An 18,924-nucleotide genomic window follows, 5' to 3' on the forward strand; every position below is an offset into this window, starting at 1 on the left:
AATAAACGGAAAGCTAAAACACTCCGTGTCCCGGAATGACATGCTAGCTAGTGATAAAGCTATCTGCTCCTGCTAGCTAGCAACATATCTACTTGTTGTAACTAGCTACATTATTAAGGTTGCTGTGCTGTAAATTGGGAGTCATTTTACAGCTTGCTAAATAGTTAGATTACAAATAAATAAATAAATACTTTACCCGATAGTAGTTTGTCAGGGAGATCTCTCTTGAGCTGTCACCAGCTGTTTACTGCTGTCTACTGCCTTAGGTACGGATAACGTGATTAGCAGAGCTGTTAAGCAGAGAAAGTACCATGGATTGTGCACAAGTTTTTATTGATTTACAGTTTAGTACTATGCAGCGTTTGCCTGTCCAGCTAGAGAACATAAAAGTAAGAATTTTGAAAAAAATTGCAAGAATTGACATTGTCAACAAACATAAATCTGTTCAGAATAAATAAATATGCACAATATGTAAAAACCAGCTCCTCCCTCGACAGAGATGATCATCTCAAAAACTAAAGCAGATAGCTAGCTTGCTATGGCCCACCACCTATTTGGATCCGCATTAGCTTTTGCAGAAGCAGCAGCTACTCTTTCCGGGGTCCACAAAAATACAAATGACCTGACAAGTAACAAAACACTGATAGACAAGGACAGGACTGTCACACAAATTTAAAATACAATGATATACAAACAATACAACTAAAAAATAATACAAACAAACTGGCTAAAATAATACAAACTACTGTGTATGGTGCATGTATTGGTACTTGAAATGTATTCCCACAACAAAACGACCGCGTTCCAGTGTGGGTGCATGAATTCCGAAGTTTACCAAACAGGCACGGAAGATAGGGGCACTGTGGGCGCCAGTGGGTTAGAGCGGCTATTTATTCACCCCTCTCTCCTTGGCCCCGAGGTGCCCTCTTCGCTTGCCTCCTTTTATTTGTTGTGTCGGCCGAGCAAGCTTCTCCAATGGGCCCTTTGGAATGGAACGAAAAGAAGAGGCAAATGCAGCTGTGACGTGGGCGTTGTTGTTCCATTCACTGCGCTCGCTATGGCAACCGGGCAGAGGGCCGGGAAAAATGCGCCCCTTCTCTCTGGACAGCATCGCGAGAGAGGCAGCTGGAGGGTCGGTGACAGTTAATATCCCACTGCTCTGAGCGCAAGCCTCCATAAATATAGGCCTACACAAAACAAGGATTTTCTCAAAATGTAACTCTATAAAGATAAAATGTTTTCAATGAAAAAATACTATACTGTTTGGTGAATAGATCTAGGCTATATTTGAAGAAAAAATAATAAACATTTGCACAAATGACATGGCCCATGGTTCTTATGCATTTGTACGCATCCAGTTTGTGGATGTTCCTCACAAAAAGATTAATAGCCTACTTATTCAGGATAAATGACCGATCGAACATACTAATAAAAGTTTATCGAAGGTAAAGTTTAATGACTCGTTTTTTCCACTGAGATAAGAATCTATCCAGTGTTTCTCAGTCAACCCCAGCTTTTCACTCTGCCCTGTAGTTTGCAACAGGACTGCCAGTATTGTGGGGCGAGTGATAGGGGCTCCTATAGAACCTCGCGTGACCAATGAGCGTGGTGCTGTCAGGGGTAACCACATCTGTCAACCATTCTTGGCCAATAAAGAGCGGAGCGAGGCGGACCTCAGGTGCGCGCCTCTGCGTCCCCTTGGCACGGCGCCCAGGAGATCGAGAGAGAAGCCTAGCTGCCCCGTGGCGGAAAAGAGTAACTGTCAAAGGCAGCTCCTTTAACAAGAGAGCTATCACTTCGGCTCCGAGAGTTATGGCGACCGCAGCGTCCAACCACTACAGCGTCCTGACTACCCCCAGCAGCGCGCCGCCACCGCACTCGGAGTCCGGGAGCATGCAGCAGGCAGCGGCGTACAGGGACGCGCACACCCTGCTCCAGAACGACTACACGCTACCCGGCAGCGGTCATCCCCTCAGCCACGCGCACCAGTGGATAACGGCTCTGTCGCACGGGGACGGGGCTCCGTGGCCGTCGAGTCCCCTCGGAGAGCAGGATGTGAAGCCTATTCTACAAAGCGACCGGGAGGAGCTGCAGAATTCCGCTAGTCTGCAGCAACAGCAGCAGCAGCAGCGACACCCTCACCTAGCGCACCAGGCGCATCACGACGCCAGGGCATGGCGAACGAGCACGGCCACCACGCACATCCCTGGTATGGCGACGTCTGACGGCCAGAGCCTGGTGTACTCCCAGTCTGGGTTCGGCCTGGGGGGACCAGAGCAGATGCACCACCACTCCCTGCGGGACGAAGACCACCACAGCCACAGCCCGCACCTGAGCGAGCATGGAGGTGGGGGCCAATCGTCCCTCTCGCACCACCAGCACGGGGGACACCCCGACCACTCGGACGAGGACACGCCAACATCGGACGACCTGGAGCAGTTTGCCAAGCAGTTCAAGCAGCGGCGCATCAAACTGGGCTTTACCCAAGCTGACGTGGGGCTGGCGCTCGGGACCCTGTATGGAAATGTATTTTCCCAGACCACTATCTGCAGGTTCGAGGCGCTTCAACTTAGCTTCAAAAACATGTGTAAACTCAAACCACTGCTTAACAAGTGGCTGGAGGAGGCGGATTCCACCTCGGGGAGCCCCACCAGCCTAGATAAAATCGCGGCGCAGGGGAGGAAGAGGAAAAAGAGGACCTCCATCGAGGTGGGCGTCAAGGGGGCTTTGGAGAGCCATTTTCTCAAAAGTCCCAAACCCGGCGGCGCAGAGATCACCTCCATAGCGGACAGCCTGCAGCTGGAGAAGGAAGTGGTGAGGGTTTGGTTTTGTAACAGACGGCAGAAAGAGAAGAGGATGACGCCCATTGGAGGACAGTTACCTGGAACCGAGGACATGTATGGGGACACACCACCTCACCACGGCGCTCAAACCCCGGTACAATGATCTGAAACCCATTATAGTAAACACACGGATCCCTAAAGGATATGAATGACCCCCTATATGTTTCTCTGTGCCGGGCCAGTTAGCATTGGACTGTAGCCAGTGCTAATTTTGGACCTATGGAACACAGTGGGAATACCGAGTGTTGGAACTAAAGCACTACACCCAAGACACAGCGAGAGCTATGGGGAGTTTTCATGCAGTGGAGATGCTACGCGCAATATTGGCTACATGGACCGTGTTGGTGTGTGTGCTAACCAAAAAAGGTTCAATATCATTGACATCAAATCGATTTTATGGTCAAGGCGCCAATATGTCGAAATGTGTAAAAAAGAAAGACAGTATAGGCTATGTGCACGAGCCTACCCGCGGGAAACAGGCATACAAGTTGCAGTTGACAGTCGGTAAATAAAACGCCATCTTTCCGTCATAACAAAAGCAACAGGGGTTTAACACGGTCGAAGCTCAATACACCTGCTGAACCATTTAATACTAGCCAGTGCCATCACCAGCATATTATTATTAGGCCTAGTGTTACTGTTATTACCAAGGTATTATTATTATGTTTCTACCACAAAGGCAAAGCATATACCATGGTTTTACTGTTTATTTCCAGAGTCATACGGCATGCATACATGGGCACAGGGACATGGGATATATTGAGATGTATTTTGAGATGTATTTAATCAATAAATCAATATGATCAATATTTAATCAAGTTCATTTCAATCAAACATTTGTCATAATTGGTTTCAGTTTGACTAACTAGCCTATATTTGAATTGCAGTTGGTTAATGACAATACAATTGTAAACACAGTAGATAATACACTGTAAACAACATATTTACCAAGGGACAATATCTCAGTTATATATGTGGTCAGATTGTATCCAAATAATCTAAACACATTTTTTTCATCAACATTCTAATGTCATATAATAGGCCTAAATAATAATAATAACAATAATAATAATAATAATACAGTAATAATATTTGTGGCTTGTGTATGCCTTTGCAAGGCAAACACCACGGGGTCAAAAGAACCATGAAAATGAATTCATTTTATTTTCTCTTGACACTTCATGTCGTGTCCATCATCGTGTACATTTGACCGTTCTGCGCGCCTTTTTACAGTAGGCTATGTGTTGTATTAGTATATTTATTTATGTATTTCCAAAATGCTGTGACCAGAAAGACCGAGACTGTAACGATCATACCATATCACTGAAGCCTGCCATTTGCCTTCGTTTCGTAAGAAGAAAATAACGGAATATATCTGTACCAGCTCTGTCTTCAGTGGCTCCAATTAATCTATACAATGATTAATTCACTAAGAAGAATTATTCGTGGGATGTAACTTTATTTGTTTTTGTATGGCTTTGTATGTTTGTTTGTTTGTTGAATTTCCTCTTGTAGACCAGTGCCAAAGCACAAACACGTGCACATGCTTTTGTGCCACTCAACTCCTGCTATATAGGCTATCTGACAGCATGCAGGGTCTGGGTCAACTTTGGCAATTCCTGGACTAAATTCAAAACCAAGGACAATAGTCAAAATATGTAAATTATTTCATGAATTTGGATTTGAATTTGAATGGCGTCAGGAGGAGGCTGATTCGGGATTTGAAATGGAGTGACAGGAATTGAATTAAATTCATGGGAAATTCTCCACATAGGCTACTGACAAAAATCAGATTACATTGGTATAGCAAATCTTTGTGAACCAAATTGGTTTAAATAGCATGACATATTTGGATTATTTACCTAAAATTATAGGCGTACCATCAAAGTATATTGTGTAGGCTATAGGGCACTTCAGCGAGATTATGTGAAAAATAGCTATTCCCCACCACACCAGTCAAACTAGTCTACTATTTCACTGAAAATTACATAAAAATGTAGCATAGGCTTATTTATTGACACAAGTAGGCCAAGACTAAGTGAAAAGGCTTCCTAGGAAAATGCAAATTGGGTAGGCCTACACATTCAATACAAAGAATTGCTGTCATTCACATTGATTTTTTTTTTTTCTTGACAATTCAAATTCAAACTCAAAATGTTGGATTGGATTTGAGTTCATAAGCATTCTGAATTGACCCCGACCCTGTGACTCTGATCAACTGAAGGGTAAAATAAAATAAAAAATTGCACAATTTCTATATTATGCTTTTTGTCATTAAAATGTATTTGTTTTTTTATAATCCTTTTGTATTCAACTCATATTCTTTGAGCCTGACGAATGGACCACGGCTGTCACGTACAACGCTGTCGCAACAAGCTTGAGCGCACGAGCCTGCATTATAATTATGGATTGTATCAATCTGTCTTGGTTGCTTGCACAAAATGTCCTTCAGCGGTTTCCGATAACTGTTTATTACCGCTGATTTGCACAGATATTGTCTTGGGAAAAGAAATCGTGTCCTTACAGAAGTAGCCTGTCAATAACATTTATACAAAAAATAATATTGTTCTTACTTTGACGTAATTTCTGTTTCCATAATTGGAGTCACCGTTTTCTCCATGTTGCGCAGGTGTAGGCCTACAAATCAAACAATTGCGACAGTTATAAAAACAATTTGCTTTTAGATATGTTTATGGAAAATAGATGATTACAGTATTTCTAAAAAATACCCACATTTCGGACCTGAAATGCAATAAAATGGAAGAAAAATTATATGCTATTACAGGCTATTATGTGTAGACAAACGAAGCAAACTTTGTGACCAGGACTCAACAGTCGGTAAAATAGCTTAACCTAAACTTGCAGTCATGTTTGAACATATAGGCCCAGTACTTCTATTTTTCTCACATTCAGCCGATACAAAAAAAATCTAGATTCTCGACCACCAATCCATGAATGCGTTATTTAATAAATATTTAAACTGGTAAGTTATCACTTTTTGTACCTTTTACTTTCAAAAAGCCTATGACATCTTTTTGGAAAAGGAGAAAGAAATTATAAGTGGCTATAGACAAGCTTACCGGGACCGTCGGTGGGATTTCCCCAGTAACATTTTAATATTTGGGCCTATAAATTAAAGCTCAATCCACATTTTGAGAATGTATGAACAGCTTATGCACATTATTCTGTTGTGGTGTGATGTAGGCTAGTTATTAGTTGTATAGGAGTATTTCTCGTCGAAAACATTCCTGATTTCTGTACAATAGCTTACTTACCATTTCTGCTTCAGGGTGTCCTGTCCTTTTACAGTCTACGTGGTGTTACTGCCTCGGAGAAAAACATGGTGGGGTGCTGCTCCGTCAACCTCTGTAACAGTCTCACAGTGTCATCTAGTGGACTGTAGTGTGTATCGCTTCAGGTTGGGTTTATGGTTCAAACAGCCTATTGCTGCTGTTTTTATCACTGAGCACTTACATCTCTGTAAGAGATGATCTCATCTTCTGGCTCACCCCGCTTTTTACATCCTTGTAACAATCTAATACAAAGTCATCGGCAGTCGAATAAACTCTGTATGAACTCTGAGAGAGAGAGAGAGAGAGAGAGAGAGAGAGAGAGAGAGAGAGAGAGAGAGAGAGAGAGAGAGAGAGAGAGAGAGAGAGAGAGAGAGAGAATGCCCTCAGTGAGGATAAGCAGATCCTTGATATTGGCAATAGGAAATTAATGTCAGTTTGCAGGGATCTCTACACTCAAGTTACAGTAAGGGCAATGCAGCCTCATGTGGCTTCACACACAGCATAGTTCATTAAGAAATGTAAGAAATATACAGTATTTATATTGTGCAGAATATGGCCCTGGTCGCCAGGTCGCAGTTGTAAATGAGAACTTGTTCTCAACTGGCTTACCTGGTTAAATAAAGGTGAAATAAAATAAAAATAAAATGCATGCGTTCACGAGAAAGAGAGTGAAAAGAGAAGTCTGTGTGTTTAAAGGAAAGAGACAGAGAGGGAAATAAAAAAGAGAGAGAAAAGAGTGTTTATGTGTGTGGGAGAGAGAGGGAAAATGAGAGAGAGAGTGTGTGTATAAACCCAGCTCTCTGGAGGACCCTGCTGCCTGGATTCTGGCCTATCAGCAGGCGACCATCTGCCCTGCTCCCGGCCCTCACACTCCTACAGGCACTCTCTGCATTATTCATGTCATTATACACACGCACACACACACACACACACACACACTTTACAAACACACACACTCTCAGAGTCCTCTGCCGTCGGCTCCGGCACTGTAGTATGCCATCTCTGATATGGATACTTCTCCAGTGCCATTGTCTTAACTGAATTTCCCATTTCAAAACAGAGTGAGGCAAGACATGAGAGAGGAGAGCTACCCACCTGTCTATGTGGAGAGACCCTTAATGGATTTCAACACAATACGGCCACAGACTGAAAATGAGCCAAAGTCCTCCAAATCGTATTCTCTGGCTCTTATTCTCTGTTTGTCTGTCTCTCTGTATTTACCTTTCTCCCTGTCTATCTCTCTCTTTCCCATCATCCCCCAGTCTTTCCCCCTCTCTCATGTACCCCCCCACTCCTCACACACATACACACACAAAGAAATGGGCAAAGAGGCTAATCCTCTCATATTGTTGGGTTGGCTTAATATTGTCTTAGCACACTAAGAGGGACACTGAGACAGATGTGTGTGTGTGTGGGTGATAACACACATTGATATACTCAGAGTATATAACTGTAAGAGATGATAAGATATGTCTAGGGGACCTATGGAGTTGTATGACATTGACCTTGAACTAAGAGAGAGAGAGAGAGAGAGAGAGAGAGAGAGAGAGAGAGAGAGAGAGAGAGAGAGAGAGAGAGAGAGAGAGAATGAGAAAGAAAGAAAGAGAGACCGACAGAGAGACAGAGAGAAAGAAAGTCAGACAGTATAGTCCTGATAGACAGAGAAAGCAATCCTAGATCTGCTATCATACAGAGATAAAACACAATAGAAACAAAAAAACAATAAAAACTAAAACACACAACAACAACAAAAAACACACAGGTAAAACACAATAAACAGGTAAAACACAATAAAAACCAAAACACAATAAAATAAATATAAAAACAGGTAAAACACAATAAAATAAAAAAACACACAATAAAAAACAAAACACAAGTAAAACACAATAAAAACAAAAACACAATAAAAACAAAAACAGGTAAAACAATGCAATTATTTTCAAAAACACGCATGGTAAAATGAACACAACTATATTTAATGAAATATTATGAGTAATTATTCTTCATACAGCCACTCATCTCTAGTGGTAATACATTCATAGGAAGTTCTTATCTATTATGTTACAGAGTTTTCTTTTAGCTCATGTACACATTTTCTTTTTCTTTTTTTGCTCACCTATACCCATTACACTATGAGAGTCCACACGCGTTTCACCACACACAACACAGACTGACTATGTAATATGGCTCTAGTAGTCTAATAGCACAGATCTCAACAAGGAAGTGACACAATAGGACTGAACTCTGACCCCTTACCTTTGCGATCTGTAATGGAGTGGGACAAAGTTGCCCATAGACACTGATCTAAGGTCATTTTTGCATGGCCCTCATGGTTAAGGTAAGAATTGGAAGAGGATAAGCTGATCCAAGATATGTGACCATTGGCAACTTCTATCTAGAGTATCTTAAAGAGGACCCTGGAAAGCCTATGTCAACAGTAATGATCCACTTGGCACAAAGCTAAACAATGAGGTATGGTAGGATGAGGATGACAACAGTTTTTTGGTTGGTTTTGAGAAGAGATGTGTACTAGTTAAGGGACATCATAAGCATGCCCCTATGAAACGGACTGGTCATTTGGTAGTAGGGTTTTGACACAGGTCTGCTGGAACAAATAATATTCATCAAACATTATTTCAAAATGTCACGATTCTAAGAGAGGTTTGGTTCAGGTTGAAATTGAGATTACAACATAGTTTTGACAAACCAATGGCAACCCAGTTCCAGTAGAATAAGAGAACTGCACGTAACATAGACATACAACCACACTCAATTGGCAGTATTAGAACAAAAGTTTAAAAAAATATATAAGAAAATAAATAGCTACATTACTTCAGTGCAAAAATAATGCCTCATAACATCCCCTCCATCAATACACAAAACAAATAGAAAACAAATAAATATAAAATAAATAATGTAGACTACATATAAATACATTAATAATATTCTGGCACTGGCTTAAAAGGTTAACACCAAGGACTAAGGCTGTGTCTCTCCCTGGCTCTTATAAGTGAAGGCAAGATACATGCAGACAGAGTATAGGGATGGATACAGACAGTGACAGACTGGTATACATCATCTACACACAAAGGCTTATGTATCACTGTGTAAATACACCATTTTACCCCATATAGAGGCTGACTCTGTTTTGTATTCAGATGTGGTGACAAGTGGTCTGAGCACTTTCACCTTGCAGGATAATAAATGTCTCAATAAGGTTTGTAGAGGATCTTAATCTTATCAGCAGCATCATCATCATCATTACCATTACAATCATTATCATCATCTTTGCCATACTAACCACTTCTCCTCCCTTAAAGAGAACCCAATCTAGCCACACTACTTCACTACTTATTCACTACTATTCTCTGCTGCCATTAGACCAGATGAGAGTCCTGCCTCTGTATCCTCTAATATGGCCATGTGTAACTGTATCTGTGTTTGTTACTGTATCTGTATCTGTGTCTGTATCTATGTCTGTATCTGTATCTGTATCCGTATCTGTGTCCATATCTGTATCTGTCTACATCTGCATCTGTGTCTGTATCTGTATCCTTGGTGTCCACATCACCAACAAACTAACATGGTCCAAGCACACCAAGACAGTCGTGAAGAGGGCACGACAAAACCTATTCCCCCTAAGGAGACTGAACAGATTTGGCATGGGTCCTCAGATCCTCAAAAGGTTCTACAGCTGCACCATCGAGAGCATCCTGACTGGTTGCATCACTGCCTGGTATCGCAACTGCTCGGCCCCTGACCGCAAGGCACTACAGAGGGTAGTGCATATGGCCCATTACATCACTGGGGCCAAGCTTCCTGCCATCCAGGACCTCTATACCAGGCAGTGTCAGAGGAAGGCCCTAAAAATTGTCAAAGACTCCAGCCACCCTAGTCATAGACTGTTCTCTCTGCCACTGCACGGCAAGCGGTACCGGAGCGCCAAGTCTAGGTCCAAGAGGCTTCTAAACAGCTTCTACCCACAAGCCATAAGACTCCTGAACATCTAATCATGGCTACCCCCCCCCCCCTCCCTATTTTACGCTGCTGCTACTCTCTGTTTATTATCTATGCATAGTCACTTAATAATCTACTTCTTCATATCTTTCCTGTCCGATTACTCTCCCCCTGTATATAGCCTCGCTATTGTTATTTTTACTGCTGCTTTTTAATTATTTGTTACTTTTATTTCGTATTATTTTATATTGTATGTTTTTGTGTGATTCTTTTGGGGATTCTTTCTTAAAAATGCATTGTTGGGTAAGGGCTTGTAAGCATTTCACTGTAAGGTCTACACCTGTTGTATTCGGCGCATGTGACAAATTACATTTGATATGATTTGATTTGATCTGTGCAGGCTCAGCTGTGAACACCCAGCCTGAATGCCTGTACATTGTACGCCACGAAACCAACTCATGACGTACGATGACTCTACACCCCCATTACACACACACACACACACACACACACACACACACACACACACACACTCTGACAGAGAAATATCTGCATACACACACACACAGTCACACACAGTCACAGGCCCCACATGCGTCTGCTGAATGACAAACACATATAATGGCCACATCTCACCATCAAACACCACACATCAGCCATGCACTAGAAATAGACCAATTAGAATAGACTGTTTCACTATTCCACATAGCCTACTATTAAATAAGACTAGCAACCAACACTGCGGATTATATTAGTTGTTTCATGCTTAGCACAGAGTGAATTGATGCTTAAAGCAACAATGACCATTCTCTTCCTTCTATTTCTAGATACGATTCATTCTTAAAGGGGGGTGGACACACCAGGTATGTGTGATGAAAACAGAGATGCTGAGCAAAGGCCTAAGTGTTATTTTCATCTATTGCATCTTTGTGCTCTTTCTCTGGCCTCAGGTAGACACATATGCACAGATGCACTGCATCACAATAAACATTAAGACAGGCCAGCGTAGAAACATAGATAACAGATAACCAGCAAGTGTGATTTTCATTGGCACCTATCAGCCATGCGACTCCATGTCTATCTAGTCTATTGTTTCATCCGCTCTCAATGGCTAAATGTACGTACACACAACTAAGGATCTCCAGTAGTTTCCTCTCCTCCTCTTCTTTTCTTCATCTGATATGAAAGAATTGGACAAGTGGAAGAAAGTTCCAGTAGACATCCACCATATTTCTTTCACCTATCCAATGTTTTCAGATCTATGCAGATTATAGAGAGGAGACGAGGAAAGGAAGCCGCTTTAGACTTTTGAGATGTCCCCACAATCTACAGTATCTGCAACTCCCCCATAATATCAGACTATTCTAAAAACGATGAGGAAATACTCAACGACCTGACTGCAGATGCAAAGTGTCAGTCTTCTGGGAAGAAATGGATGCATTAGAAGTTCTAAAACAGATCCTAGACCAGCATAAAGGGGTTAGTTGGGGGTCACCAGGGAGTTTGGTCATATTTAACAAGCACTGAGATGTTGTATGGGAGAACCACATATTTTCATTCTATGACATTGGGATCATATATGTAATTAATAGGCTATCTATACTATGTATACTCATATTAAATCAGATTTGGGATCTGATGACGTATTTATATGGAACTGCACTCATCTGCATCTTGTCTGAACAGTGTCTGACATATCAATATAATATCAATACAATGATTCATATTTTGCAAGGACGCAAGTCAGGGGGTCAGTATGTCAAACACACATGGTTGGGACAACGCATCTCATTTGGGGGACACAGGTAACACACACGCTGTTGCCATGGTAACATCAACTCGACAATGGGAAACCCAGGCGGAGGAGTTTCTCAGCGATGGCGTCATTAACTCCTGATCCTTCTTTTTCTCAACTCTTTTCTCCATCGGTTTATCTTTTCCTCTTTGGCTGTTTTTCTCTCTACTCCTCTATCTCTACTCCTTCATCTCTACTCCTCTATCTCTACTCCTCTATCTCTACTCCTCTATCTCTACTCCTCTATCTCTACTCCTCTATCTCTACTCCTCTATCTCTACTCCTTTATCTCTATATTCAGTCTTTCATTTCTTCTAGCCCATTGTGTGTGTAGAATCTCTGAATCCATCACTCATTAGCACAAACAACAACAGCCTCTGGCAACAAGAAATGCCCCCCAGTAGTTATTCCCTGCTCAACAGGTACAGGGCGCTGTGTTGGGGAGGGGGGTGGGGAGGGGACGACGACACACGATTCCCCTCCTGGCGGTGTGTGTGTCGTGTGTGTGTCATACAGCGATCAACACTTGAGCTGCTCCATCTCGGAGCACTCTGTGTCCATGTCCGAGTCGTATAGCGAGTGGCCCGTGTGGTCACTGTCTGGCGAGATTGTGTGTGTGTGCGTGGGCGTGTGTGTGTGAGGAGGGCTGGTCTCATCCTGGAAGGTGTCTGTACGGGAGTAGAGCCCCAGGTCCTGGAGTTTGGACGGGGAGTCATCGTCCTCTGTGGTGTCATCGTAACAGAAATCCTCCAGGTCAATGAACCACTCGGGCCAGAAGCGCCGGCGGATCCTCTCACAGTAAATGGCCAGGTTGATCAGCTCGCCTGGCGCGGATAGGGTGGGTCAAAGGTCAAAACAAAGCCAAAGGTCAACAAGCTAAGCAAGATCAGCTGAGAATGGGTCAAAATGTGGTGTGTTTTATTCAATAAAGATGGAGACTCTTCTAGTCTGATTCCTCCCAAGGTTTCTTCCTCATCACTGTTTTTTTTTAATGATTATTTTTACATTTGACAATTTGTTTTTATTGTTTTTCCACAGCACCCCACAAACAACACAACACAAAAACAAAATGGCCACTATACAACACATTCCCCAAGGTGATCAACATATGGTTTTCAAATTTCATCAAACACTTCCGGTTTTTATTTAATTTGATAATATACCAAATCCAACGGAATGTAGCTAGATAGTTCAGTCCTCCACTTTGTTATTGAGGGTAAATATGAGGCCTTCCAATTGATGGTTATACATTTTGTTTTGCAGAAATTAGACCTAGAATACAAAACTTTCTCTGATATTGATCATCAATATTGACATTTCCCAACAGACATAATCGTGGAGATGGACGGATATAAATTCGTAGACACAACGAAATGATAGCACATACATTATCTCAAAAAGGTGTCAGTTTATCAGAAGACCACAGCATATGTAATAGATTTCCTTTCTGCATCTCCAGCAGAGATGTGACATTTCTGGCAGGAGTGTAGTAAGTCCTATGAATTCTCTTAAATTGCTGTAGTTTATGTCTTAGGTTGTAGGAGCAGGTATTTACATTTTCACATATCTGTGAACAACGGTTCTCCTCAATGTCTTCCTTTAGATTTAGAGTTTCAATCATCCTTTCATATAACTTGGCAATCAACTTCTTTGGCATATCAGCTTCTTTCAGTATTTTGTCTATGCTAGATGCCTTAGGTTCATCTAGATTCTGTTGAAGCTATTTAATACGATTTCTGAGTTGTTAGAACTTAAAGAAATCAGCCTTGGATAATCCAAATCTTTCTTGTAATTGATTGAATTACAGTAGAGATCCATCATATTATACATGTTCAAAATTCATGATGACACTTTGGAACCAGGACTTAAAGGTGTTGTCATTAAACACTGGAGGTAAGGTGGGGTTATTCCAAATAGAGGTGCCTGGCGATATTGGTTCTTTGAATTGAGAATCATTGGATTGTCTGTTTTTTTCTTCAATGCCTTGGACCCGAAGTAGTGAATATATTTTAGATCATAAAGTATTACATTTCTGGCCTCGATACTCCTCCATGCACAGGATAGTCTGCTGTCCATTGTTTAAGTGAACCCAGGTGTGCAGCCCAGTAATACATTTTCATATGAGGTAGTCCAAGACCTCCAGCTTTATAGGGTAAGTGTAAAACAGTCAATTTGACTCTTGAGATCTTTCCATTCTAAATAAAGTTGGGAGAGCAGGCCATGTATTTTATTAAGAAGTTGGATGGAATTGAAACTGTCAGGGCCTGGAATACATCAACTTTGATAATATATTCATTTTGATTATGTTGACCCTACCCAACATAGAAATAGGGAGAGATCTCCATCTCTTAACATCGGATTCAATCTTACCAAGTAAAATAAAATATTTGATTTTATATGCCTCCTCCTGATTGCATGGTATCAGTACACCCAGATATGTCATATGTATATTTGTCCATTTCCACTTAAATGTACTTTCTAAGCTTGAGAAGTCATAATTAGAAATTGGCATTATTCAAGCTTTCTCCCAATTCACTTTGAATCCTGATACAGCACCATATGTTTCTAACAGTAGTAAAATAAATGACAGAGAATGTTCTGGTTCAGATAAATAAAGTAAAATGAAATCTGCATACAATGATATAACATGTTGATCTCCATCAATCTCTATGCCCCTGATTGAGCCATGAGTTCTAGTTATTGATGCTAAGGGTTCTGTGGTGAAATAAAATAAATAACTAGACAAAGGTCATCCCTGTCTCGCTGCTTTGGGGGATTTGTACAATAGCTCAATCCAGGAGATAAATACCGGACCAAAACAAAACCTTTTTATGACAGCCACCAAGTATGCCCATTCCACCCTATCAAATGCTTTTTCAGCATATATTGATCCTGCCACTTTTGGAGCGTTCAAGTTCTTGGTATGATGGATTATATTGAAAAAATGGCGGAGATTGTCTGATCTGAGTTTGATCTGAGTGAATCAACTTTTGTATTACTGTTTGTATGGGAAAAGACAATACTTTAGCAATGATTTTGTCATCCACATTCAAGAGTGATATTGGGCAGTAGGATCTGCATGACAATGGATCCTTATCTTTGTGATGATTGCTCTAACTTGCTATTTTATTTCTTATTTTGAACCCCTGTAGGCTCTTTCTGGGGAGTAATGTTAACCATGACAGGCAATGTGGATTGTTGGTGAACTCACCTTTGATGAGTTGCTCTGGCCTTGTGCCCGGCAGGGTCCACATGGCAGGGGCTAGATGGCTGAACACAGTGGCATCCACCAAGGACAGCTTAGGACCCATCAGGTACTTCTTATCACCTACCCAGAGAAACATCAAGAATCAGGGGGCGAGAAGAACGTTGTCTGGGACGTGATAAAATGTTGACAGGAAAGTAGTCCACATGGTGTAGTATCCTACTTTCTCCAGAAGAGGACAGAATTGTATAATTTATCTTATTATAAAAAGGCTGTTCCTTCAAACACCTGAAACTGGCCATTGTACTGTAAACCCGAGTAATCTATACAACAATAATGGAACCTACAGCTGGCCTTAGCCCTAGATATGAGATTAACAAGGCTTCTAAGGCTGCAGACTGTACCTTGTGAAATGAGGTGGAGATTATGATCTTTAGGATTATGTGTGATCTTAATGACTATCTACAGTATACTCTCCCTACCGAGCAGGGTGGCCAGCGTTCTCATGTCCTTCTCCATTAGAGTGTAGACCTGCTCCTTGGTGAACCGTCCAATCCCGTGGCCGTACATCTCCCTCTTCACGATGCCGCCAGTCAGGTGACTCAGGATCCACTTGAGTAGGTCACTCAGTGGCCCGCTCACCGCCAGCATCTTCTGGGTCTCCTCCAGGTTGTCCACCCACTGACAGTAAGCTATGGTCCTGTCACACACAGACGTGATGTTCGTTAGGTCAACAGTATCTCAAATCTATACGCTGATAAAGTGTGGTCCCGACGGCACAGTTGGTTCGGAGAATGGTGCTTGAAACACCAGGGTTGTGAGTTTCAAGGGACAGATGTAATGGTTTGCAACACAATCACATTCACTAGTGTATCATCCTATCCCTCAGTATCAAATAAATGAGGTCTCCCAACAGAGCAGCATCTAGTGGATGTCTTGCTGTAGTGTCAGGAAGTGTCTCACCAGTAGAAGTGTTCCTCCACCATCTTGGTGACAGCCTGGGACACAGCCTTCTCTGGGGGACTGAGGTTCTTGTCGAGGCTCACGCCCAGCTTCTGCTCCAGGAAGTCGATGATGAACTCTGTACCAGACACCTGCTCCTGGTTGTACTCTATCCATGGCATCTTCCCCTGGGGAGACAGCTTCCCATCAAAGTAGTTCTGCATGACAGAGGGAGAGAGAGAAAGGAAAGAGGAAGAAGGAATTTCAATGGTCAGTTACTCTGCAATAGAAAATTACACCATGTTACATCAAAATCACTCATTCAAGCACACACCAACCCAAACATCGCTCTCTCTGTCTCTCTTTCTCTGTCCCCCCCCCCCTCTCTCTCTCTCTCACACACACACACACACACACCTGGTAGGGCAGGTCCACCATGCGTAGGTAGGTCTCCATCTTGAGGCAGAAGGGGGAGAGGGAAGGGACACCACTCTTTGGCCTGGAGAACTGGTGGAGGATGATGGCATCTTTAGAGTTCAGCTCCTGCTCCTTCCTATGGACCAGCCAGAGCAAGGCAGTGTGAGCTCCACATTCTAATCACTCATCCTTATAAATGTTATTGAACACAACTTAAAGTTAGTGCATATATTCATGAAATATGTGTGGGAATCAAACCCTCAACTCCGATGTAGCAAGGCCATCCTCATATTAAATAAGTGCAAATTAAGTCCCAATTCAAATACACTGTACATTATTTAGTATCGCTGGATATCTGGATCCCCTAGTAGGCTATAGTGCACACATGACACTTCCAAGCTTTTACATATATCTGGAGTCGATTATAGGCTAATGATCAAATTGTACTTTGAAAATAATCAAGGAAATGTTCTTAGATCTTATGCATCAATCTCATGTGCAATAGTAGGTCCCGTTTTACAGCTATCTAGCACAGAGAGCTTTGCACAAGACCCATGCTGAAACTTTCCTCGAACAAGGGTGCCATTCCCACAGGGACACTACAATGTCAAAACAATTAGGACACAACCAGGTGAAATACTGTAGCTGATCATATTACACGTTCGTACTGACCAACGTAGTCACAAATAGGGGCCCTATTACCTTGAAAATTAAAAGGATTTGAAACCGGTAGCCTACCTCATAAAGGTGCTGAAACACTAGGATCGCATGTTCTGAAATACTGAGGAGCTGTCCATTTAGCGGTGGTGCTGAAATGCCCACATACCTAAAATAAACTAACGTTTTGATCCAATTATCTATAGAATGCAAAGCACTTCGGTGTAATGGCACATAGGGAAAGTAAACTAGACAATAACTACTTAGAGATCGACTTAAAATGGGTCTATACTTAAAAGAAAGAGCACAGGCTGAGCAAAAAGAAGAGCTATGAGAAAACACACGCAGTGCTAGCCACGTGTAAAAACAAGACAGTCAAAATGCAATTTTATGTAAACAACAAGCTTTAGGCCACAACGCTTCCTATTGGTGTAGTGTGAAGTCAATTCAAATCGAATCCTACATCGATCTCTGTGAGAGTGTGTTTATCTAGCTGAGTAGGCCTTGGGGCTATCGCTGCAGGTAACCCGAGATGTTTTTGTAAGGACCGCAGCGACCTAACTCAATCCCCCCAGACATTATTTCAGGTAAAATCTAGGGATTCTACTGCGAACCTGAAGTTTTATTGGTTACGGATGGTCAATTCCTGTTAGCTAATATCTATTCGGGCCTGGCTTTTCGCTGTATAATTCTCTCACGTGCGAGGTTAGTAAAGGTCATTCTATCACAACCGCAATGTTTGTCTATACTGCAAGACTCTACTCGACAGAAAACAAGAAGACATATTTGGCTTGGGTACAGCAATATAACCAATATCACATGCCCTATCGTCCCATGCCCTTGAGAAATCGTAAATAAATAAGAGTCAACCTTTGCAGCAATGAAAATGATCTTATTGTATTTACAAACAAATATCTCAAATAACAGGCTTCACGCTACATATGAACAAATCAATGGATGGTTTTCATTTGACATCTAGGCCTAATACCCACATCACTCGAATACGAAGAGCCATAACACTCGCGTGATTCATTGGTTTATTTATTTTCTTTCCATAACGCGACTTAAACATGGAATCTCCTTCAAGCGGACACGGGCCTTTAAGCTACATCCATTTTTGGTAGCCTACCTGATGGCGAGCAGCTCGTGCAGTAGATAGGCAGCGGCGGCAAGCAGAGCGCCCCCGGTCAGATAGAGCGTTTTCCGCCACCACGAGTCCGACCCAAGGAGCGGCATGATCCCGCCGTAGTCCTGCAGAGGGTAGGCGATGATGTACCCATACAACGAGAGCTGCTCATTGGAGCCACACAAGCCGAAGGAGAAGCTCTGGTTCCGTCCAAGATCAACCACACATGAGCGCGTCCAGGCGAACCCGACGCGCCAGTACATTCTCTCTCTCAGTGGCCTCTTTCCGCCTTGCTTTAGCCGGTTTTGGCTTCATCAACGGGGGCTTCATGGGTGCCAAGGGGTCGTTGCGATGCGGGATGCGAGGAAGAAAGGGATAGCGGCCATCTCGCCTGGCGGTTGTCCCGTCCCCGCAGCGGGGCGGTATCCTTCGCAGCGGATCGTCGCCGCTCTGTCTCTCTGGCGTGACCATCCTGAAGTCTCGCGAGTATATATTCTGTTTCCCTACACAGATTATTTTTTTTTTTTAATTTTTGGATTATGTGTGTGTTGCTAGGTATTACTTCACTTTTGGAGCTAGAAACACAAGCATTACGCTCGACCTAAGAAAATATCTGCAAATCTGTGTACCGACCAATAAACTTTGATTTGAATCTTTGAGTGAAGTGAAGCAAAACGAGAGCTGGTAGG

At 42.4% G+C, this 18,924-nt stretch overlaps 2 protein-coding genes across 2 annotated transcripts; one reads left to right on the plus strand and one right to left on the minus strand.

Annotated features, from left to right (window-relative positions):
* The first annotated feature begins 1,645 nt into the window (after positions 1 to 1,645).
* Positions 1,646 to 5,142, plus strand: LOC121552420 (POU domain, class 3, transcription factor 2-like). The gene has a single exon (XM_041865348.2). It carries the CDS (start codon positions 1,813 to 1,815, stop codon positions 2,944 to 2,946), a length of 1,134 nt encoding a protein of 377 aa, XP_041721282.1. The 5' UTR covers positions 1,646 to 1,812; the 3' UTR covers positions 2,947 to 5,142.
* Positions 5,143 to 11,727: 6,585 nt separating this feature from the next.
* LOC121552595 (failed axon connections homolog) lies at positions 11,728 to 18,689 on the minus strand. Its single transcript, XM_041865552.2, has 6 exons — positions 18,239 to 18,689; positions 16,453 to 16,588; positions 16,057 to 16,253; positions 15,576 to 15,793; positions 15,100 to 15,216; positions 11,728 to 12,712 (listed from the first exon to the last, which is right to left on the minus strand). Exons 1-6 carry the CDS (start codon positions 18,496 to 18,498, stop codon positions 12,408 to 12,410), a joined length of 1,233 nt encoding a protein of 410 aa, XP_041721486.1. The 5' UTR covers positions 18,499 to 18,689; the 3' UTR covers positions 11,728 to 12,407.
* Between the last annotated feature and the right edge of the window lie 235 nt (positions 18,690 to 18,924).

This window comes from Coregonus clupeaformis, chromosome 36 (assembly GCF_020615455.1).
Source record: "Coregonus clupeaformis isolate EN_2021a chromosome 36, ASM2061545v1, whole genome shotgun sequence".
Lineage (NCBI taxonomy): Eukaryota > Metazoa > Chordata > Actinopteri > Salmoniformes > Salmonidae > Coregonus > Coregonus clupeaformis.